Source organism: Lissotriton vulgaris, chromosome 5 (genome assembly GCF_964263255.1).
Source record: "Lissotriton vulgaris chromosome 5, aLisVul1.2, whole genome shotgun sequence".
NCBI classification, from domain to species: domain Eukaryota; kingdom Metazoa; phylum Chordata; class Amphibia; order Caudata; family Salamandridae; genus Lissotriton; species Lissotriton vulgaris.
Genome location: NC_141693.1, coordinates 1,043,596,829 through 1,043,621,399, shown reverse-complemented (window position 1 = coordinate 1,043,621,399; position 24,571 = coordinate 1,043,596,829). Strand labels below are relative to the sequence as shown.

Here is a 24,571-nt window from a genome sequence, read left to right as displayed (position 1 = left end):
ATTTTATCACAACACATAGACCTTTTATTAGAAATTACCTTCTTGGAAAATGTGAGTACTCAATAACTTGTATATGTCTTTTATAGCCTAGATTTACATATATCTCAATTTTGTTGGAGAGTAAATAAAACCAAAACCTTCCATTGTAGAATAAACGATTTGATCTAGGTGGCACGATTATTCATTTTGGCAGATGGATTGGACTGTGCTCCAGACGTAGAGCAAGTAAGCTATCTTGGCATTTTATATTGTGTTATGTTGTAATGTTATTTTGCTAACATTGCTTTAGCACATTATCGCGATATTAAGAACCAGTGGCCTTCTCTGAAATCTGAGCACTTTTTTGACAGTTTGATCATCACAAACTTTGTAAATGGGCGAATGGACTGCATTCATATCTAAAGTCCATCTTGATGCACTTCAACAATCGCTGCATGCAGCCTGATTCATCATACTCCCGTTTTGCGAGCCCCTAATAGCGATTCATAGCGAATCGCTATTAAGGACTCGCAAAACGGGATTCATTTAGGAATATGCAAAAAAAATGCGATTCCTACTAATTCCTTATTTGCGATTAGCAAATTGCTAATCGCAAATAAGGAATAACTCCCCATTCATTCCTATGGGCCAAAAGGCCCATAGGAATGAATGGGGAGTATTCCTTATTTGCGATTAGCAATTAGCTAATCGCAAATAAGATAGCGATTGAAAGGGTGCCAGGGGTGTCCAAAGGACACCCTGTAGCACCCCTTAAATGCTAATATGAACAGGGGTTGCGCACACACATGTAAAAAGGACATGTGTGTGTGCAACATGCAACTCAGAAAAATGCTTTTAAAAGCATTTTTCTGATTTATCGCTATTTACCACGAGGTTTGACCTTGCGGTAAATAGCGGCTCGAAATTGCGATTTCGCAATTTTTAAATGGATGATGAATTGCATTTAAGGAATCTCAAATAGAGATTCCTTAAATGTAATCCATCGCAAATTTGCGAAAACGCAATTACCGATTTTTGCATTTGGGATGATGAATCCCAAATGCAAAAATCTCACTCGCAAAGGGCCAGATTCTCAGAATCTGGCCCTTTGCGAGCCGAATCGGGCTTCATGAATTAGGCTGATAGTGTCTACTTATCCCACAAATACAATGGTACACAAAGAGGGTAATGATACAACTGCATCATCTCATCTTATTTTTAGTCCATTCGCGTGCTACAAGCGCTATGAGACCTCTGCGGTGATATATGTGCTCTATAAATACCAAATACATACATACATACACATATGCTCAGTCAGAATGAACTATGCAGTTTCTCTCCGGGTCGATTTGCAAAGCTTCCAGGAGTATGTGTGACTAACAGCTGGAAAACATGCAGGTACCAGAAAACCCTCTGTGGTGAGATGATCAAAACATATTTTCATGTTTTTCTCACTAGATGTGGACACTTCATCTTTACATCCAGTGGAGAGATAAATTGTTTGCCAATTGTAACTGGACAAACAATTGGTTAACTAGAACAGATGCTTGGCAGATAAGGTAATCTCTTTATAGTCTATTCATGCCAAATTTTACCACCTACTCACGCTTATTCTCACCTTCGATTCATGTTTCATTAGCTCTCTGGTGTGGTTTCATTTATAACACTAAATTATGAATAATATTCCTCTCCTTCAATACTTGCGTCTTAAAAGACGTTGGTTGCACTCTGGAGGCACATGGCAGGATGCCTAACAATGACTGCTAAGAATATTTCTATACAAAACCAACAACCTCCTGAGATTGACCACTTGTGGGTTAGCTAAGCAAATCATAACTTGAGCACCTGCAATGCATAGCATAATTCGGACGTCAACTGCAATGCTCATGACAAGTGACCTCACAAGTTACTTTAATGACATCACTAGTGACATTGCATACCACTTTAACATTTGCGTTATCCAAAATGTCACTATGGAAGAATAATTTATTTATTTGAGTATTTCTTCTTTAATGTCCTTGGGTACGTATTGGTAAAAATCTTCGCAAGTCATGAGCGTTGCATCTGGGATTAATGGCCGGGACATAACTCCCCAATAATAGGCTGTTTTTTGGTTTTGAGTAACCATAACTTCAGTTCAGCTGTGAATTTTAGAAGAATTTCAGAGTTTAAAAAATAATATAGATTAGTGTTATGTTTCATGAGCAGAAAACCCAATAGTTACCTTTAGCATGGATTTTTTAAGTGATTTGTTTTGGTGATATGCTTTATATCTTTTTGTTGCATCCAGCACCCAGCTGAATGGGCTTACGGCCAACCACAGCTCTGTTTAGCTGCAAGGCGTGCCCAGCAGCAAGGCACTACGTGCGAGCATACATAAGGTATGCAGGAGTACCAACACTCTGCAGTGTCATGGATGGGAGTCATTGTAGCGCATAGATCCTTTCGTCGTCGCAAACGGTTTGGCCGCTGACTCTTGTAGGCACTCTCTGCGAGCAGTTGGTGCCGGAGCAAAACAGGAGGTGTAAGGCGAAAGGTTAGGGGGAAAACCATGCCAAGGATGCCAGGTCTAACACAATTCCATTGTCTCCCAGTGAATTATTGCACTTTAGGTCAGGCATCCCTTTGGATATTTGTCCACTGTGATTTCCCTCTTTAGAATTGGTCTACTGTCCTCCATCAATCTTGGCATATAAATACTAGCCGAGGTGACTCTTCAGCTGCTATTTTGTGTGAGCATTCCAATATGTATAGCTTTTAGAAGACTTTTTCTGGTAGGGGCCACCTATGGAAGAAACGCATTGTTGGTTCCTCTTCTGTGCAGGCGAGTTGAAGAAGCACTGATGTCACTGGTGACCTCCGCATAACCTCTGCAATGCTTCAGGCCAGAGGGGTGTGTCGTTCACGCGCGCAGCCCCATGGCACTTGGTTCTTGCACAAAGTGCTGGTCCTCACAGACCAGCCTGCTTGTCATTTGTGGGGGAGCGAAGTGCTGGTTCCACAGCTTCAAGTTCCTAGCTCGAGCAGAGTACCGGGCTGCCTTTCACGGAGCGGAGCGCTTACGGACTGCAGAACGGAGCAAAGGTTTTGAATTAATCATAGCACTCAATCTTTAGTATAAACAGCTGGCGATCAGGCACGCTTTCACAGAGCGAAGAACTTGTCACAGGCAAAACTGCTGGACTTATGAGGGAAAGAGTCACACAGCAGCAGTAACCCAGTGAAGCCTTTGATGCTTCTGAGACTTTGAAAACAGGGGGCAAGCCAAGATGCCCTTGTAGAGCTCTTTGGAGTCTCAGTCACAGTGGAGAGGTAGCAGGCAGCAGGCCAGCCCAGCAAGACAGGTAGCAAAGTGGCAGTCCCTCCTGTAGCTCAACAAGCAGCAAGCCAACACAGCATAAAAGTTAGCAGAGGGGCAGTCCCTCATGGAATTTCCATCAATCTCTCAGAGGCTGGAGATCCAGCTGTAGTCTTAGAATCACAGGTGTGTGGTCTGAGATTCCACTTTCTAAATTTGCACAATGTGAGAAGATTAGTTGGATTACTGGTTGAGGGGGTGAAACCCTACTCAAGCAGCAACCGCAATCCTTGTATGGGTGAAGGCACAAACAAACCCCAAATTAACTTGTACTAAGTCCTCTAGTAGTTTGGCACAGAGTGGCCAGACTTAACTTAGAGGCAATGTGTAAAGTATGTATGCACCACTTCAAAACACTATTAACATGACAATATAACACAAAAAGAATCCTACACTAAATTAGAAAAAATAGAGGAAATTTTAATTAATAAATAAATCTAGATCTGGTTGCGAAGAGATGCGGAGTTCGGTGTCGAGGATGTGTGTCAATTAGCAGAAGTGATGCGAGATCCAGACGAGGAGATGCATCGTGCAGCTGTAATCCAGGGAGCTGCTTTGGATGAGGTGATATCCTGGTGTGGAGATGTATCGCGTAGCAGCGCTTCTGATGGGCGATGTAAAGTCATTGCATCGGGGCAGTTCGTACAGCAGGCAGTTCATTGGTTCTGAGGGCGCTACATTGAGCAGCAAAAACAATGCACTGGTTCTGCAGGTGATGCGCAGCGCCATGGAGGAAATGCGTTGATTCATATGGATCCACAGATCAACTGGCAAACCATCTTTAGACTCACCTCCAAGGCTCCAGGACTGGGGTGGCACCACTTGGGAGGGCAGTACTCACAAATAACAGAGTCCAGGTATGGGGTTAAAGGTTGTTAGAAGCCTGTTCGGTCCCTGAGACTCTGGTAGGATGCCAAATAGTACAGAAAGGGGACCCCCTCTGGAAGTTACTTTCAGGTCAGGGAGTAGAGGGGAGAAGAAATACCAAGACAACTGAAAAAGCTCCCTCTTGACCTATAATTACTTATATCATGGGAGTTACCTCTCAAACACAGGGCATACACCAACAATGTCTACACAAAATGTGAATTTTTTCACATTTCATTTCATTTTATAGTAAAAAAGTCTTTTTTTCTTTATATCATATTTTTCAAATACAACAATTATAAAAATATATACATTCTGCAAAGAGGCTTCAGGGAAAATATTTTGCAACACAGTGAAGTTATAAATATATGTCCTTAATTCTTCAAATTCAAATAAAACACAACATCCATCCCATCACAAAAATAACAAAAAAAGTATCCTATAGCGTTGAATCTGTTGTCCAATTAATGACCAAAGTCATCTAGATTTGAAAGGAAGGAGAAGGGTCGACGCGTTTCGGTGGTAAAACAGCAGTAGGGACCACCTTCATCAGGACCAATCAGAGACAGTACGATATAGGATCTCTAAACCTGGGATGCGAATCTTTCTAAGACACGTGCGTGCATATGGAGATGCTCCTACTGGATTTCACACACTTTAGCACGATCTGGAGGTTTGTCGAGGTCCGCGGAGCCAGATTTATATTTCTTTTTATTAAAGTGGATAAGGCAGCTGAATGCTGTAGGGTATACAGGAGGGCAGAACGCAGCAGAAAACGACTTATTGCAATCTCTAAATTTGGCTTATTCTTCATTTAAGGTGTGGAGGGGACGCCACATTTTTAAGTGTTTTTTATAGTTGCAGTATAGATGTCACCTAGTCACCATAGTGCGGTGTCTCTTTGAAATGCAGATGCGTTTTGCAAGGTACGAAGGCCCTAGTCCCCATCACAAGCCGCCTCCGCCATCGTCTGCAGTTCGCTCCATCACTTAGAAAGATTCGCATCCCAGGTTTAGAGATCCTATATCGTACTGTCTCTGATTGGTCCTGATGAAGGTGGTCCCTACTGCTGTTTTACCACCGAAACGCTTCGACCCTTCTCCTTCCTTTCAAATCTAGATGACTTTGGTCATTAATTGGACAACAGATTCAACGCTATAGGATACTTTTTTTGTTATTTTTGTGATGGGATGGATGTTTAGGAAGTATGTATGTGTTGTATGTGTGGCTCTTTACCTGGTTGTGCACATTTAATTGATTTTGTGTTTTATATGAATTTGAAGAATTAAGGACATATATTTATAACTTCACTGTGTTGCTTAATATTTTCCCTGAAGCCTCTTTGCAGAATGTATATATTTTTATAATTGTTGTATTTGAAAACTATGATATAAAGAAAAGAAGACTTTTTTACTGTAAAATTAAATAAAATGAGAAAAAAATCATATTTTGTGTTGACATTGTTGGTGTATGCCCTGTGTTTGAGAGGTAACTCCCATGATATAAGTAATTATAGGTCAAGAGGGAGCTTTTTCAGTTGTCTGGTAGGATGCCAGCCAGCTAACCCTTGAAGTCACGTCCTGGGTTTAGAAATGCAGGTGCAGTCCTTTGCAACCAGGCAAGAGGGAAGCAGAGCAGAAGATAAGCAAAGTAGGTCAGCAATTCTTCAGGCCAGCAGTCCAGTAGTGTTCCAGTCCTTTCAGCAGCACAGCAGTCCTGCCTATCAGTCCACAGATTTAGAACTTACCTAAAAGTTGGGTCTAAGGGTCCAATATTTATACCTGGTGTCCATTTTGAAATGGAGGAAGCTTCTAGAGGTTCCCACCCCCCTGAGGTGTCAGGAATCCCCTTCCTCTGTCCTGACCCCAGCTTGTTTGGGGCCACAATAGAGCCTTGATAAAAACCTTTTGTAAAAGTGCTCAGGCAGAGCCTTTGAGATGTGCAATTGTGGTAGGTGATAGCTCCTCCCTTTAGTTAACTCGGAGTGGCCCATATTGCAAACACCCATCTTCTCTTTGTCAAGCTGTCTGGGACCAACAGACAAAGACCAACTGTCAGCAACAGCTAGTTATGTGACCCAGGATCAGGCTGCAGGCACCAGGTGCTTAGGAGAAGAAGATGCCAGCTTTCTAAAAGTAGCATTTTCAGAATTGTGATTAGAAATGTGACTTTACCATTAAAGAAGGCTTTTAAGTACAATTCTTTAGACACCAAACTTTACCTGTCTACATGCTCCCAATTGGGAGTTACAGCTTATTAAATGTAATAAGGTAACTCCAGTGTTCTCCTATGGGACAGGTAGGCCTTGCAGTAGTGTTTTTTTTTTAAATACACTGCATCTTGCCCTCTGGGCTGTTCAGGGCATGCACTTGGGGTGACATATATGTATTGAAAAGGAAGATTTGGGCCTGAAAAAAAGGTGTATTTTGCCTGTCCGGTATGGCAGTTTAAAACTACTGCCACAGGCTGCAATAGCAGGCCTGAAACATGTTTAAAGGGCGACTTAAGTGGGTGACACAATCAGTGCTGCAGGTCCACTAGTCGCATTTTACAGGTCCTACATACATGTAGTACCCCTTTACTAGGGACTTACAAGTAAATTAAATAGGCCAATTGGGGGTAATCCAATATTACCATGTTCAAAAACGAGAGCACAGGCACCTTAGCACTGATTAGATGTGGTAATTTGTGCAGGATCATACACACCACCTAAAACTTGTTCAGAAAATAGGAGGGTGAAGACAAAAAGTTTGGGGATGACCCTGCAGAAAGGGCCAACAATTGACATGACAGCATTTGTGACCAGAAAGTAACTGATTAATAAGAATCATGAGCACAGCACACATTAGATCTAGTGTTAGGTATATGCAGCAAGTCTTAAAGACAGTAGTCTGAAATACAATCTTTCAAGACGACTCTGTTATTAGTGTCACTTTCATGTATGGACCAGCTCTGTCTGGTCATGGGTCTAGTGCTGATCACATCTCAGAGGGAGCTAAAGTCTGTCAGCGACCTATAAATGCTTGAAAAGAATGAATCTTTGACCCAATTAAGAGCACAGACTGAGCCTATAATCAATTTTAATTATATCAGTGTAATTTAAATAATTTTGGGAATTTTGCTTTAGTTATTATTTATTTATTTATTTATTTATTTTTAAATGTAATCCTCATAAGTCTCTAAAACACCATTCCATTTGCACCCGTGAATGGAGGTACCATGCCCATCTGTGCATATGTTCTGGGAGCAGAGAAAGGGGGCAGAGAAGAGACATCGGCTTCAAAACCATTCCACCCTTGATTACATGAAGCACCGAACACCAACCTCCGCCCCCTCGCTATCACTCCATTGCATTCCCCCATGAGCCACAGCCCAGATCGGGAAGCACAAAAGGAGATGAACCGGGATAGCTAGACGAGGCATAGCAGGCATAATCATTGGATATCAAGATTTGTTTGTTGCTCACACCACTCCAAAACAGGAGACCAAAAATTGTGGTTCTTAAAAGCCTTGATATCCAGACTGGTCACATATTTAATAGAGGACAACCAATCAAAATACCTGGGAGGGATGTAGATATCCACTGCTTGCAGATTTCTCTGCGTGCCAACAGCATAGAATAAAAACAACTTTGCTTTGTTCCCTGTACTTCCTTCAGGGGAGTCGACACAACCAAAACAAAAAACTGCCATTACGCTTACCTTGATGTTGATGCCCTAAATTCTTGGACACATCATTCCAGAATGACTGGATCTCAGGACAATCCAAAAACATGTGCACATCGTCTTCTTTAGGAATGCCGCATTTGGGGCATACCACATCTCCCCTTCCTCCAAAATTAGATAACCTCTGGGGCGTCCAATAGGCTCTGTGAATGGAGAAGAGGTGATTTATTCTTAGGTGCGCAGATTTAACTGTTTTAAAAAGCATTGACATTGATACTTGCCACTTATTCTCCAGCGAGGAACCGGCAAGCATCTTCCCCATAACTCTGTTAGCAAGGTAAAGGCTCCATCCTCCAACTCGATCATCAGCCAGTAGATCGTCCTTGTAGTTTCTTAAGAGCTACGCTTTCAAAAGGAAGGGGGATGGTATCAAACAGAAAGGATAGCTTCGGAAGAATCATCATTTTTATCAGGTTAACTCGACCTAAGAGAGTAAGTTGGAGGTGTGCCCACATTTTTAGCAGCCCAGTAATCTCTCTCTTTACTTTCTCAAAATTTATTTTTGTTAATTTAGAAATATATCTTGCGAAATCTGAACTCCCAAATATCTCATTACTTCTTTTTTAACACCTGCCCCTGCATCTAGATTCCAAGACATGATTTTGGTCTTTCTTCTATGTATATCATATCCCGATACTTTCCCAAAATCCGTTGTTAGTAGATTAATACGATCTATAGTATTATGCAGATTAGTTGTGTAGATGAGGATATCATCTGCATAAAGGCCCAATTTCTTGTTCCAATCCTGGAATTGGAAAGGCACAATCTCAGAGTCTTCCCCAATCCTTCTAGCCAAAGGTTCTATGTACAAATTGAACAGTAGTGGCGACAAAGGACATCGCTGCCTCGTATCTCTACTGATAACAACGGGATCGATCAGGGAGCCATTAATAAGTAGTCTAGCTTTTGGCGACCTGTATATGGCCTCCAGCATTCTACAAGCCGGCTTTTATCAGCTGTAAGAACATTTGTTGTGGCTTGGCCTAGCCATGCTTTGAACTCATCTTGAGTGGGTTCTAGATCTTCTTGATAAACCCTACAGTAATGATTGTAAAAAAACTTGCTTGATCTCCTCATCCTCACTAATGAGAAGATCTGTACAGTCACATTTGACCTAGTTAATCCTATTCCTCTCCTGTTCCTTTTTGACTTTCCATGCCAGCAGCTTGCTACAGCCTTCACTGTATTTAAAATGGGCTAATTTGCTGGCCTCCCACTTTTTTCTTACCATATCATGTAGAATTGTGGACAATTTAGATTTTTCTCTTTGCATTTGTTGAAACAATTTCTCCCGGGCTTCCCCCTCCACCCCGGGGTCAGTTAGGTCTTTCTCTAAGATCAGTTACAGTTATTATTGAAAGTTTTTTTAATTCTGCCATTACGCCATGTAGTGTCATTTTGTGTGTTTGCTACGAACTTTTACAGCGAACACGTGGGAATAATGCGAACAGTAAGAATGTGAGTGGCTATTGTTCGCACCACACATTTTTCCTGCTATTGTTTTTTAACACAAAATGCATCCTTGTGTCAAAAATTGACAGAAGGACGTATTTCGTGCTAAAATGTAGCACTAAACCACAACTTTGTATTTGATCTAATTATGAGGTATTTTCTAAAAATTACATGTAATTACCCAAAAGCATATTACGCAAATTTCCCACAGACCCAGTTTTGAGCAGTGCCTTACTGTCTTTGCAAAGGTGTAACTACCTACTGCATCAGTCCATGTCTATATCAACCTATATCAACCTGAACGATAGTGACTTTGTGAACATTATGGCGACACCACAGTTTTTTAAGAGTGTTTAGGATTGGAAATACTTCTTTGCTGGTAGAGAATTGGGCTCTGCTGCTGCTAGCCTCTGATACCACCCAGCCCTCTGAGTTTCAATGATTCTGAAGAGGATAGATGTGTCTTTTGTATGATTTGGAAGGTAGGTAGGAAAGGATCTTTTTTTGTTTTATGAAGTTGATGGATTGAGGTGTCAACGTGGTCCGTGATAGACCTGAATCATACCTATGGTGATGCTTTTACTGCTATAATGTGCATATTGGATAGGGGAAGTGAGTTATGGACTATTTAGTATTTTTTGTATAGTTAGGGTGGTTGGCTTTATATACAGCCATGGGCATATATCTTACACCCTGTAATTTCGCTATTTCGATAGCCCCATAATACAACAGAGATAGGTCATAGTGGCACCTTAGCTTATGGGTCACATGGAGTAGTATGTCAACCTGTGATGGTATCAGTTGTTCGTATTTTCCAAAGTTACTACTGGGCCCTCGCCAAGTAGAAATTTGGCTGCATGTCGCCAGTCTGAAGGGATGGTTCAGTGATGAACAATTGCAAACCAATATGAGGAAACCCATCCTGGGGTTCACTGCAAGTCATTGCAGGGATGCTTCTCTTTTTCTGGATCCTCTTTCAGACCAGGTCACAAACCAGGTACCTCCTGTGAATCTGCTCGGAGATCACACCCCGCCTTGGCCTTAGCTGCTATGGTTGTGAAACCGTGCAGCATGCTTCTCAGCCTTCAGGGTCTCTAGCTGTCCCTTTCATTTCACCAAAGGGGCATTTATCTGGACCTCGCTATCCGTCTTTGGAGACTGTAGATTATGTGGCCATCTTTTCTAGGTGCTACAGAGTCAGTTAGGTCCTCAAAATCTCATAAACGGAGCAGCCATCTTAGCAGGCATCCGAGCCCCACCTCATTGGATGTTTTTTTCTATCCTGCTGCTGCTTAATTGGTTGTGATTGGTTTGCTTAACAATGGAGATCTGTAAGTCTACATTGAATCCACATCAGTAATGAATTTGGATAAATAAGAGTCACCAAGATGTGCTGCAAGTGCGGTTTGTGTGCTGGATGAGTAGCATTTTGATACTGGCTTGTTTAAAACCGAATTGATAACCATTGCAACCATAGGAACAGTAGCCATTGACAAGAACAGGACTTCCTAATATCCCATGAGTTATAAACTCATCACCATGAATCATTTAATGTCAAGGAAAAAATACTTCAAAATTGTCCTACAACTGCTCTGCAATCTCTACTGAACTATGGTTGGGCAGGTATAAAATGGTTTCATTTGGACGAACGTTCGGTAGGATGCCACAGGGTGACCACTGGTGTAATTTGTTCCCTGGATTTTGTAATAGAAGGGATTCTGTAATCCCTGTAGTCAAGTCAAATAACTTTATTTCGATTCCGTAAAGGAGTCATAAAAGTATACACTAATATAAAATACATAGATTGCCATAAAAACCACAATACATATTTGCATATTAAGGATTTACAATACATTAAAAATAACCATAATCATGTATATGGAAAGAACATAAAGTGCAAAGTTAATTTCATCAACAGGCCAACAGAAGAAACATTTGTGGATAGTTTACTTTGGGTAGAAGTCGTGTAAGTCCCAGACGGATATGGGGCCGTCTCCTTTTTGGGGTGGGTAGGATCGTAGAAGGGGGACAATGTTCCTATGTCTAAATTTTACTAGGACCAGATCCCCACTAATATCTTTGGTTAGAGACCCTAGCCAGCCCACCCTTCTAACACTCATGATACCTCCATCATGATTCGGTGCAAGTGGTCTGTTTTTGGAAAGCCAGAATATGACCTTGTTTAGAAGTTCCTGGCGGCTTTCAAATTTCCCATGGCAGGGTGCCGGTATTCCTGATAAAACAAGAACAAATGGGGCAGCTTCAGGGGGCAAGTGTATTGGTGCTGCTCTACATGGATCCGCTCTGGCAGCAGTATGTCTATTAAACCCAAGTTTAGGAGCAGCTTTGGTTATAACAGGTTTTTTAGGAAGCTGTGGAGAAGTTTGGGCGTGTTTGCTTAGGTTAATAGGCAGGGAACCTTTTGTGGTAGTGAATATGTCAGAACCATTCGGTATTGCCTTCTTGGGGATGGACGGAGAAATAGTTGTAGTATTTATCTCTTTTGTTATAGAGATAGCCGGAGGGGCTCTTTCCCCGGTAGATGGATCATTAGTAAGTGGTGGGAGGTTGGCTAAAATGATCCTCTCAATGCCCGTTATTCTATCACCCAGGGCATGATTTTTTCCTATCAGTGGTGATACGATAGAATTAAACAATAACTCTATCTTATACAGTAGAAGTACTTGGTCTACATAGGTCCCACTCTCCGCCGTGATTAAGGGGGGGTTGGTGACTGGTGATATAGGACCAGCACACAATTTTGGTGTGTTTAAATGATTTCCACTTTCAATCCTAATTGGGGAAAAAATGCTGTTGCTTTTAACAGGGGATGGGGATGCCACTGGGGCATACTTAGTGCCGCATAAAGAATGTATTTCCTCCCAAAAAGATCAATTCTGGGAACTAGCGGGGTTCAATGGGGGAGATTGCCTGATGTCTATCTGTTGTCGCGACTCGTTCACGTCTTCACAAAGAGTAGGTAGTGATCGATTGGTCACAGTGAAGTTCAGGGTCCCCTGGCCTGGGTCAAGTATTAGAGAAGATTTCTTATTGGACCCCTTACGTGCCATAGTGCAACCTCGTAAGAACCGCTTTCAGGTAAAAGATGCACTGACCAGGGAGTACTGAGGGTGTAGTTCAAGCAATGTACTACCTCTGGTTGAGATACCAAGGGGGGTGGCCCGTCCCGTCCTACTCGGTCCTATGAGGGCCTTAGAGGGCCCGCCCTTTGCCCGGGCTTATCCCCGCGCTTACACCCGCGCGCGTCCCGCGGGACTGGAACGATATGTGGATTATTAGGACAAAGAGGCGGGGCCGGCCGGGGAAGAGTACCAGCTGTTGATGATAAGAGAGAATGCTGGTACTCGCAGTCCCTGGCCGCCGCACCCGCCGATTCCCCACAGCAAGACAATGTCAGCAAGGAGGTCCCCCACAGAGGAGCAATGTCAGGAATAGCAATCCAGTTGGGCAGGTATTTTTCCTCTGGACCTTCCCCTGGTCCCTGTCACGGCAAGCCTCGAGCCGCGAGTCGGGGGCGGCAAGAGGTTATTGCAAAAGGCAGCAAGCTGGAGGCCACTAGAGGAGGGCAGTCCGCAAAAATAATACGTAAAGCCCACTCACCAACAAACTTCCTTTTCTTCCCGTACTTTGCCACAGGGGGGCAGGGATAAAGCAAAGCACCAAGGGGAGATGGGAGACGTAGTCCACTCTGCACCGCAGTCACCACACAACAGCTTTTATCATTACGAGCAAAAAGCTAGAAATCTCGAGAATCGGCGTCTGCAGAGAATAAGCAAATGTCTGATCCAAAACGCGCTGCAGTGTCAGTAGGGAAAACCAAGTCCCTTAGGGCGTGAAAAGCATGCTGCCATCATTGTGAGGAGGAACACCGTCTTCAGAATTGACAACTCAAGTCCGCACCCGTTGAGTCCGTCACTCGTTGGAGCCGCCAAATCTATCACCTCCTGCAAGAGCCCCCGCATCACAGGATCTCCCGTGATTGTCCCGTGAATGCCTCAAGGAGAAGTTCCACAACGGCCCGGCAACACAGAAGCCCGCCAGCGCAGCTGCAGCCACCCGCAGGTCTGTCCCTCGTTAGAGCCGCCGAATCTATCAGCATCGCAAGAACCCCCGCATTGCAGGGTGTCCCGAGAATGTCCCGTGAATGCCTTGAAGAAAAGCTCAACAACGGCCCAGCAACACAGATAGCCGCCAGTGCGGCTGCAGCCGCCCACAGGTAGACGCCATCGCACTCGTGGTGGGTGGAGGAGCTTCGATATGCCCGGCATTCCAAATTCACTTCATCTGACGCATTTCGATGCAGGGCACCATCTTCATCAAAGGCGTAATCCCTGTATAAATGCCTGTCTCTAGTTTTTTTATAATCGGTAACTTGTTACACACCCTGTCTCCGTTAGGAAGACAAGACGTCAGAACTTGACTATTATAAGTTATTACAGTCAAGTTCTAACGCCAGAGCCAGCAGCTGAGAAGATGAAAGGCAGGTCAGGTCACAGAGCATAACTGAAGTAGCTGTTCAAAGCAACCAAAAGAGAATGTTGCTTTTCTTTCTTCAGCTATATTTTTTTAGCCTACAATGACAAGCAGAGAGAACATGTTTATTTTTGATTAGGTAGTTAGAGAAAAGCTAGAATCTTTCTGCATGTGTATACACATTCCGAGCTATTGCAGCTTTTAATTTTGTTTCTTAAAACTGACATATTGAACTTTTTAAAATATCTGTTTGCAACAAATATCCAACAGGTTTTTGGTGTGTGACATTTTGCACTAGATGTTTTAATTTTCATGTTTCATGTTTGCAAACATGCTCTCACTTTCATATGAAAGAGTGACGGAAAATGGTTTAAATTGGTTTGTGGGAAAGGATATTGTGACCATATATGAGATAAAGAACCCCTGGCCGTACAGGATAAGGATATTGCTAGTCACCTCAGAGTTCCATAACCTTTTAATGGAACTTTGCCTTTGGCCTTGTTCCTCTATATCGTTATGGAACTCCTTGGTGACTCACATTATCCTTATAATGTACGATGGGGTACTTTATCCATTATAATACATGGTTCCACCATCACCTTTCCCACAAACCACTTAAAACCTTGGTATGTAGCTGTTTCATATGAAATCTTAGCTTCAGTTTCCTGTAGACCGTAACAGTGCTTAAGTGATTACAAATAAGGGGTGTTCAAAATTTACGTTTTGCTGTTGAAAATCTCACTTTTTTTTGCAATTTGTGAACTTGTAAAATTAGTTAACTTCACTTAACTTTGCTTGTGGATGAGCTTTTCACACAAAAATGGGGGTATTTTTCTTGCAAAAAACTGTTTGGCTGAAGTTTTTGCAGCCAACCAATTTTTCAGTGGTGCTGGACTGCAATTAAATGACCGTCCCCATGTGATTTGTTTGCAGTTAGTTTGCGTATAAGCTGTTTTTATTGGCTGACGGGCCAATTAGACTCATCACAGGGCACTATTCTGATTGTAGAAAGGGTCCGTGTGCTAGGGCCAGTCAATCAGAATCCCTGCAGGCATCCCAAATCTGCCTCGGCAGCAATTTCCCATCCAAGGATGTGCGGACAGCCCTAACATAGGCTCTTTTTCTGTGTTTAGGCAAACAGTTTGCACTTTTGGACTTAGTTCGGTCATGGGAAAGAACCATTACAATGCGGTCATTACAACGCGTTACCATTACAATGCGGTTGTAACTACGCAAATGCTGTTGCAACGCATGGCCATCACAATATACATTTTTACTATGCATATGCCTTTACAACACGTGCCTTGTTGTAACAGCCCTTGCGTTGTTACAACCGCATTGTAATGGCATGCATTGTAAAGCCATGCCTTGTGCTGTCATACAACCTTCGGTCATGGAGCTGTTTATGGCAGATTTTTCTCAAAGTTTTGCTCCATGGCCGAGCTAGAAAAAGTGTATTAAACTAGTTTCCCTTTTCGGTGATTTGTTCTATCCAAAGTTCGATATTTCACAGGCTTTTATTAAGGATATATTTTGTGAGGTTCACAGAGTTGTAAGAAATACTTTCCAGATTTTTTGTAGAGAAAAAGAAACCTAACCCATTCATCATTAAGTACTCTAGGGCAACATAAAATGAAGACCTAAAATGCTTTTAGTGATGCTCTAATTCTCCACCATGTTAGTTAATTTATATCAGAAGTCCATTTTTGAGAAGGGATGTTTTGAAGCTATCCATGTTTACCCTGGTTAAATCTGTTGTAATGATTAACATCCCATCCATCTTTCACTCATCTTTCCACCCATGCTTTCACCCTTCCTTCCACACTACCTTCTTTTCTCTGTTGCTTCCTTTCAACGTTTCTTCTTTTTCTCCTTTCTTCTTCCCTTTCATCTACCCGTCTTTCCCTTTCTTCCCTCATTACTTTTATATTGTTATCTATATTTGTCATGTACACTCTATTTGCCTGTCGAGCTCAATTATTTTCCCCATTTTCAGTCTCTTTCACTGCTCTTAGCTCATTTGGCAGTGCTTCCCCCACACTCTTTAGTCCCCTTCACCATGCTATTTTTGAGCAGCAGACGTGGGGGTGGGGGTTGGGGGGGGGGGGCATAAAGAACGAATCAATGTTTCAGTGACCCAGTAGCAACCCCTCCTGTGGCTGTAGCTGCTAAAGTAGGGGTTCGTGACACCACTGGTTTGAGGCCTTAACCAGCTGCGACATGTCAGATGAAGCTTTGTTTCAGGTCCCAAGTCTTGTTATGCCGCAAAGGCACCTAGTACACCCCCTGCGTGCACAAGGCGCATGAGGAGGGAGCGGGTCACGCCCATGCCTTCTCTTTTTCACATTCTTGGTTTCCAGTTTATAAAATGTGCGTTGCCTCAGTGCATGGTGCGCAGTTCACCGAGGTCGGAGGATCTACGTAGTATCACAATGGCCGCCGGGAGTCGCGTTGCACCCGCCCTGAAGGAGCAAGTGATTAATGTTGCATGCAGACTGTAGTGCGCCTTGTAACTCACCTGGAGACGAACAGCTTCCTGCTCGTGGCTTATCTCCTGATCTGAGCTTTTGTTTCATGTCCTCCTAGCGTTTGCCCTCGCTCATCGGCCGCTTCGTGCCCTTCGCCGCGGTGGCGGCTGCCAACTGCATCAACATCCCTTTGATGAGACAGAGGTAAGATGCTGCCTGCCTGCAGCTAAGGTTACTGCGTGGTTGAGTGACCTGCCTCCATCGAGGGTGCAAGAGCAACGTGTGTCTGTGTTTGATCAGTGAAATTGAGGCCTAAAGCGTGCCAGTGCTGTGGTGATGCTCAACAGTGAATGTGTGCTTTGATGGAACTATCCGCTTCTGGAGACTATAAAGGGTTAATGGAAGAGAGCTCCCCGTCAACAATCATATTGGAAATTATATTTCCCGACCAAGATCAGCCATTCATAGTGTAGATCATATTGTGTTTATTCCAGTTGGAAGCCTGTTGATGGGGAGTGTCTCCCTTTACAATTAGGCCAAAATCTGCATGTGTTTTCTTCTGAGTATTTTGCCCTGGTAAATTATGGCAGGTTTAGCCGCCGAGATCCACCAGCAGGAAGTTGCAGGAATTCGTTAAATGCTGCAAAACATATAATTCTGATTCCTGTGCAAATAGTTGTCTGTCAAGGATCAAAAGAAAAAATTGACCACTCATAATGAGGACCTAAGTCCGGTATCACTCTGCCCAGCACGGGCCCTATCAGCAAGAAATGCTGCTCAGGGACTTGTGGTAGACAGAAAATCTCACATGCACGAATGAAAAATCATATGACATCCTAGTAAGAGCGCCACACTTATTCAGTGTTAACTAAATTACTGCAGTGTGATGTATTTGTCTATGGTTCTAACACTTGAACTGTTTGTACTGTTTGCTTTTCTCCCACAGGACAGCCTAACATTCCATAGAACATGCTAGACGGAACATGCCACATGCATGCAACACAATGATATGTCAAGGCTACCAAGATCACCTTATTCCAAAATACACCGCAGTCAGTGCACAATAGCTCGGCCTTATGACACACATTCAGCAACCCGCATGCCATTACAACGTAAGTTGTTACAACAACTTGCTGTCGGGGTGTGCTGGAGTTTGGAATAGTATATTTTACTATTCCAACTCCAGTCTGTGCAACAGTAGGGAAGGTGCTGGAGTTAAATCCAACACCTTATACCCCCCTACAGCAAGCCATTTCATTGTAATGGCATGCAGGGTAAAAGCATGCATTGTAATGCATGCGTTGTAACGGTTGTTTCCCGACAGAACATGTAAGAAAGAGTTCCTGGGCCCGTATTATATATCAGTCGTACTGTTTATGTTTGCACCACTGCACACCTTTAAACAGGTGCGCCAGGCGCAAACCTGAACAATGCCCCTGACTAGGTAGAACGTAGTCCAGGGCACCCATGCCAGGAACTCGGGGGCTGGCCTGGCGGCAGTGTATTCAGTGTAATAGGGAGTGGCTGCTTTTTTTCATATTACACTGTGCAGGAGTCGCCCGTCTGCCCTTAAGAGAGGAGACCGAGATCCCCTGGCAGGAGGGCGCAGGGAGTGACTGCACCCACTTGCAGGGGTGTGCCTGGATGCGGTTCCTTAGAACACCCTTTGTCCCCTTCAGAGGGCTGCCCTCAGGGTCTACACTGAGAGCGCTCGACTTTTTGAACCTCCTGACGGCTTTTTGCCTCTGCGCCCCGGTCCATAATGTGGCGCGGGTGCAAAGCAGAGCTTCCCTCTTTTTCAGTGCCCACATGCTAAGGAGGGAATGATCTCTTGAAATAGCGCCGGCGCTACGAGTGCGCCAGCGCTACAGTATTACCCTCCTTCTACCATCCTAAACCTACCTTTTATTTGGAATGAGTGACCTGAGAGGGATACCATTTGTGAAATATTATTTAAACATCATTTTGTGGAGGTTCTTTCTCCTCTATTGACGAAGCTATTCTACCCTTCAATAAACATTTGCTTTTTCTCTCGATGTATCCATTTTCCTTGCTAATAATATATCACATATAAGTTACTATTTCAAAGTTATGTATTGTACTGTTTGATCCCCGGAGGAATGAGTGAATGAGCAAGGGTTGGTTCTCTTCCAGAGAGCTCAAATTTGGAATTCCAATCACAGACGAGAACGGCAACAGACTCGGAGAGTCCACTAAAGCTGCTCAGCAAGCCATCACCCAGGTGGTGGTCTCCCGCATCGGTATGGCTGCCCCTGCAATGGGTAAGTACTTCCAGCATCAGATAAAGCAACGCCTTTCAGTGCGCATGTGTTGCGCTATTCGGCAAATAAACCTGGAGAATGATCTCTGAAAATTTAAGGACAGGGTTTTCAAATGGTCATGTGAGTGAGTGAAGGTGGAGTGTGTGATCAGTGTCATAGCTTTACTTAGTTCATCTTCTTGCGAAAAAAAAACAACCACTTCTCCAAATTTTGAAAAATATCAAAAATAATTACAGCTGCATGTTAAATCTCCTAATTTCCGCTGCATAGGTTTCAGTCATATAGTTTCAGTCATTCGCTCGCCTTCGTCATAGGCAGAAACAGTCTAAAAAATCTCAGATTTCCCATTAATAAATTCATTAAATGATAATCTACATATATTTGTACTGCGCTGAGTCACTCTGCCCCCTGGTACTTTCTTACATTGACTTGTCTCCAGCAATTTGACGTGTTCCACCTTTAAGAGCGGCTAGTCTGTGTGAATGGTACCCAGGTCTGCACCCACAGTTGCAGAGACACATACACTGTGATAGCACGGGCCATGTAATTCTCTGAACCCGGTCCCTTTAATAAGATTTGACTGAATTGGGCTGCACAGTGGAGGTAGCACATTTTAAATGTATTAGTCATTTAGAGCCTTTGTTGGGACAGGGCTAAATGCAGGTATTTGCCTAATGAGTATACAGTCAGTGCTGCGTATTATGCAATATTTTGTCATGCTTAAGCTGATGATCAAAAACACTGCACCAGCGCAACCTTCATGACTTAATCCACTGCTAGGAACCTTGGGGAACGTGTATCATCCTATTTTGCATTCGCAAATGGTGCAAATCGCTAAATATGTTTGTTTGCGCTTGCAAAGTGGCCTTGCAAGATGTATGAAAGGCTTTGGCAATGCATGTTAGGTAGTCACAATTTTTGTGATTGCCTAAAATTGGGACTACAAATAAGTAATCACAATTTGTTATTCTCCAATCACATGTACCAAGCATTTTCTAAATGCTAGCTGCATTTAGGAAACGCTAATACCAACGAATCCAAGTTGATAATAACCACATTCAAGTTTTGAAAATGCACAAAAAATTCATTTTTCATAGTGCCATCAAGCGCACACATGCCCTTAGCTTAGGGCATGTTTGCGCTTTACACATGCACACTTTATTTTGGGGGGAAGGGAGGGAGGGGGTGCATGGTTTTGCATTACCCTTGGTTTTGCATTACCTAATTTGCGATTACCAATCAGGTAGTCGCAAATTAGCTAATGCAAGACCATTCGTACCTATGGGCCTTTAGGCCCTTCGAAACAAATGTAGTAGTATTACCTAATAGCGATTACCAATTTACCCAATCGCAATTTGGTCATTTTAAGAAATCGTGAAGTCTTTAGTGATTCCTTGCATACATCTCATTTTGCGATTACCAAATAATGATTCAATAAAAGTTGTTGTTTGGTAATCGCAAAATGCTATTTTGATACATGTGGCCCTATGTCCAGTGTGGAAAATTGCTCCTCTAGTATGGCAACGTGGACCGACACAGTTTTAGCTCTTTGTTGTAAATAAATAGACTTGGATCATACATAGTGGTGCTATATGATGTCCTGACTTAATTCAGTGTAAAGGACCCATTTACAAGCTAAATATTATTTTCTCAATTCACTGGTACCAGTACATTGTCTGACTATTTGGGGGTAACCCTAAATTTCCTCTTATACTTTTCATGGGTCAGCCCTCACTTTCTGTTTAGAGCCTCATTCACATGAGGATAACATTTGAATTGTTCTGCTTTCAGTCCCATCAAAGTGGTAGTACAATAAACATGTACTTACCAATTTAAAACAACACTCCAGTGCACATACTCAATCCGGCACAAGGTGCATGTACACTCTAAAACAATGAACAAGGAATTTACATAATCAGCGGCCTAGGTAGTTATCAGGTACGTAGGAATGCACACCATCAGTTTACTCCTACCGCTCACCCTCATGTCTCTTCTGCTGGGTGGACTCAGTGTTGATTTTCTGAAGCTTCGAAGACTACACACTTCATATATTCTGCATGAGAGTAAGGAAACCTTTTTTCTATAAGAACCATTTCAACACCCCAAAAAAAGGGGGAGAAAAAAAAAGAGAAAGTAGTGATTGGTTAAGGAAAGTCCCCTTTTTACAGCCGGCTCATTAATGAAAGTATTAGGGTTTTTTTCAGAACATTTGCACTTTATTGTATTATAGCAGATTTGTACTAGCTGTTTTTGTACTATTTTGCACTAGCACTTTAAAATTGCACATTATTGGATTTTATTACATTTCGCAGTTGCACTTTATTGCAGTTTTGCACTTTGTAGTGGTATTGTTTACCTAAAATTGCGGTTTTTGCACAAGGGCTGTCGAAAGTTCTAATAATGGAACCGGCTGTGTTTTTTCTCTTTTTAATCTTGATGAAAATGGTTTTTTTTTTTTTTTTTTGATTCTCCTTCTACTCTTTTTTATCTCTTGTTAATTGTCTAAAAGTTGTTTAAATGTTAAAAATTTGATGGGAAAGATGTCTGTTTTTCTTTTTTTGTACCAATGATTTCCTATTGCTATGTTCAATAAAAAATTAATAAAAAAAAAAAGAACCATTTCAACTGAAATGTCTTCTCAGACCTGAAACAATCACTTAGAATTCTTGTCCTCAGTTGCATTCTCCTGGCTGGTCGTAGCACTCTTGTCAAAGGACTGAATGTCTCTTCAGAGGAGTGAATAATCTGGCAGTCACTTTTAGTCTCATGGGTCTACTCTTCAAACCCTTAGGCCTTTTGAAGTTCGCGAGGCCCTACTTTGCCAGTTTCACTGCTTGCCAAGCCGAGAGAGCTTTCTTGTGAGTATCTCGCTGAGAGCTGGGTCGATATAGCCAGACAAGGAACGCAGCTCTTGATCCATTTGAACAAACGTAAGAGTTCTGATAGTCACGCAACACACAAGTAAGATCATGACGGATCTCCAAAAATGTACAAAGCCAACCTGTTAAACTAGTCCATAGAGTCCAGTTGTTCAGTGACAATCCAGTTTTCTTGTAGAATGTCCTAATCTCACTTTTCGCAGCACGTCTACAATGTAAGGGAAGTGGAGGGTGTGTCTTCTAGGATTTGTCCCCCTCTCATCATATGTTTTTCTTAAGGGGCCGCGAGTGCCTGATGATTGACAGTCACCATGGCAACCTCTTTTCATGCCAGGACTGCACGCGTTCTTACATTAATAGGCTGTGTGATGCGTCTGCACGTTGCCAAGGAGGGAAAATTGACACACACGAAGGTCCCAGCCTATCCAGAGCCACATGCCCACTTGGTCTCACTGACGGAAGATTCCACACCCATCTCAGCTGCCATGTAATTGACACTGTTTTAATTACTATACTAAGCAGTCCCTATTGCTTTAGTCGAACATGATCTGGTGATTTCTGTAAAGTGAGGCAAATGTAAGGATGAAGCAGGCTCGTGGATACTAGAATTGGGCATATCTGAAGTGGAACCACAGTACCATGACTTGGTATCTCTGTGGGGCACAATAGACAGAAATTGTGCAACACTTGAGGGAAAATCTCACTGTGTCACTGCATTTATTTTAACTCCTTGTGCCTCTAGTGCTGAATGGGCTTGCGTTGCGAAAAGGTGGTCTTTATATCCTAAGGGAATAGGAAGCCATACACAAGCTAACTATTTTTTTATGGCCAGATATTAACCTATTGAGAATTTTGAGTCTGCATTTTCATGATGGGTAAAGGTGGATTTTCTTTATTGCCCCCTTGTTATGCAGCCATGGTTCATCAGAAGACCTTTCTTATCTTAGATCCTACTGAGTTTACAGGTGGTGTAGCATTAAAGTGCCATAAATATCTATATCCGCATGGATACCTAAGGAGCCTAAACAGCATAGTCCCTGCCTGATCTGCCTTTGCCACTGATTTGCGGCTGTGCACAAGGAGTAGGATGGAATTGATCTCCTACATTTAATGAAACAGCCGCCATGTACGTCAAGCATCCCTTGATTTGATGGGTACCTATTTACACTTTTGATTTATCTCAGCCATCACTGATTTCTATGTGGCTTAAGTGGCCTTTATTACCAATTTCCTGTCAACTTCTGTTCTCAGAACCTAGCTTCGCCTCGAGTCACTCTTTGACTTACCTTTGTCTTTGACCATGTGCAGCACTTTCCTGCCTGTTGTCTACGTACACGCTTATCAGGTACCACATGCATACTTACACATGGATATTTTGAAATCTAGTGATACCCAAATAATGTATCAAATCTCTAAAAGCCATTTCTAAGCACGCATACCTTGTACAGGTAGGTGAACTGTTACACAGCTTTGGCCCTCTAGCAAACTGGATGGCGACTAACATCCATCTTTTAAGAGACTGACCTTAAATGCTACTCAAAGTCTGATGGCTTCATTGTGCGCCCAGGAGCTTAGGGCAGCCTCGGAAGTGATTTCTAGGCTTTAGCATTGAATACAGCATCAACCATGAATGATTAAGGAATTGAGTCTCAAAAAAAGGGCAGAATGATGCTTAAGTGCTTATTTTTGTAAGTCACATATGCTCGTGGAAACATACCAAGTTTATCTTGAGCACAAGTGACACTAACCCTGTTACTGCACATGGATCGCAGAGTGGAAAATGCATGGTTGTATGTTTAAAGAAAAGCGTGGACTACCACGTTATTTTTTTCTCTCTTTTTCCGGTAAATTTAATTTTCCATATGAAGGGTTCTCTTCCCGAATGCAGGAATAATGGCAATATATAGTGCAATTTGCCACATTCTTTGCAACACTTAAGGCCTACTTGAAGCAGGACTACATTTAGAAGCACAATGCATTTTTGAACAGGCTGTGCTATTATTTCTGTATATCCCCGAAGTCACACAGGAAATGCCACTTCCCGTGGAAGTCCCAATTTTCCCACCTTAAACCCACAATTGCAATTGCAGAAACTCCAGACATCCGGCGGGTTTCCTATAGTAACAAGTGCTGTGTATTTCCGGAAAATGTATACAATTCTGATATTGTGATTCACAGTCTGTCATTTGTGGAAAACATGGAATTAGTTGCATGGTTACATTTTACTTACCGTGGAAAGTATTTGTAGAAGGAGGACCTGAAATAGATGACTGTGTTGCTTGCTTCAAAGAAATTGCTTTCTCTAGTCTCAAGAAAGTCTTATTTGGGTCACGATGTGTTCATTAAAGCTGTTTGTGGCGTCTTCTCCCCAAGGATCCAGTTTCCCAGTTCCTTTGTGTTGGCAAGGGATGAGGTTTCTTAGTTGAAGTCTGAGGGGCTGTAACATAACTAATGGGGACAGCTCTTGAGCACGGTCTAACTGCAATGCCATTGTTGCTATTTAATAGACACACAGACTCCCAGAACCTTCAGAAAAATGTCTTTATTGGCGCATTTCAACTCTCAACGATTGAAGGGTCAAAAGCTATACCACTGTTAAAACAAAGTCAACATTTCATATTAAGCAACTCAAGGCAATTCTTCTTGGAGCAAAAACCACAAGATTGGACTATAACATATTTGTTTAAGATTTTACTCAGCAGTTGTACCTTTTTGATTGGCTAGGCTATAGAAAATGATCTATGAAAACAAAAGTACAAATGTAAAAAAATTATCAAAAATTACCTCATCATGCACATCGATTTCTTGCTTCATCATTTCAGGTAAGCTACTGTGCATCCCTCATAAGGTACAGTACAGTTGAGCACTTTTACCTGAATGTACAGATGATATCCGCAATTGTGTAACTGACAGAATCTGGTCTAATAACGTGACTCACTCGCCAAATTCAGCAAAAGTCTCACCGAGACTTGGCTCAACCAGACATTCGCACCCGACATAGCCACCCCCACATCCAACGAATACAAGATAATTCACTGTGACCAAATCACAGAACTAACAAGCATTT

The 24,571-nt window shown here is 42.5% G+C and overlaps 1 protein-coding gene across 2 annotated transcripts in view; it reads left to right on the top strand.

Annotated features, from left to right (window-relative positions):
• SFXN3 (sideroflexin 3) overlaps positions 1-24,571 on the top strand; it is a 183,354-nt gene that overhangs the window by 109,209 nt on the left and 49,574 nt on the right. For both annotated transcript variants that reach the window (XM_086922673.1, XM_086922675.1), the window contains exons 7-8: positions 16,462-16,547; positions 18,498-18,625. In XM_086922673.1, the coding sequence (XP_086778799.1) occupies positions 16,462-16,547; positions 18,498-18,625 (214 nt within the window). The remainder of the gene's footprint in view (positions 1-16,461; positions 16,548-18,497; positions 18,626-24,571) is intronic.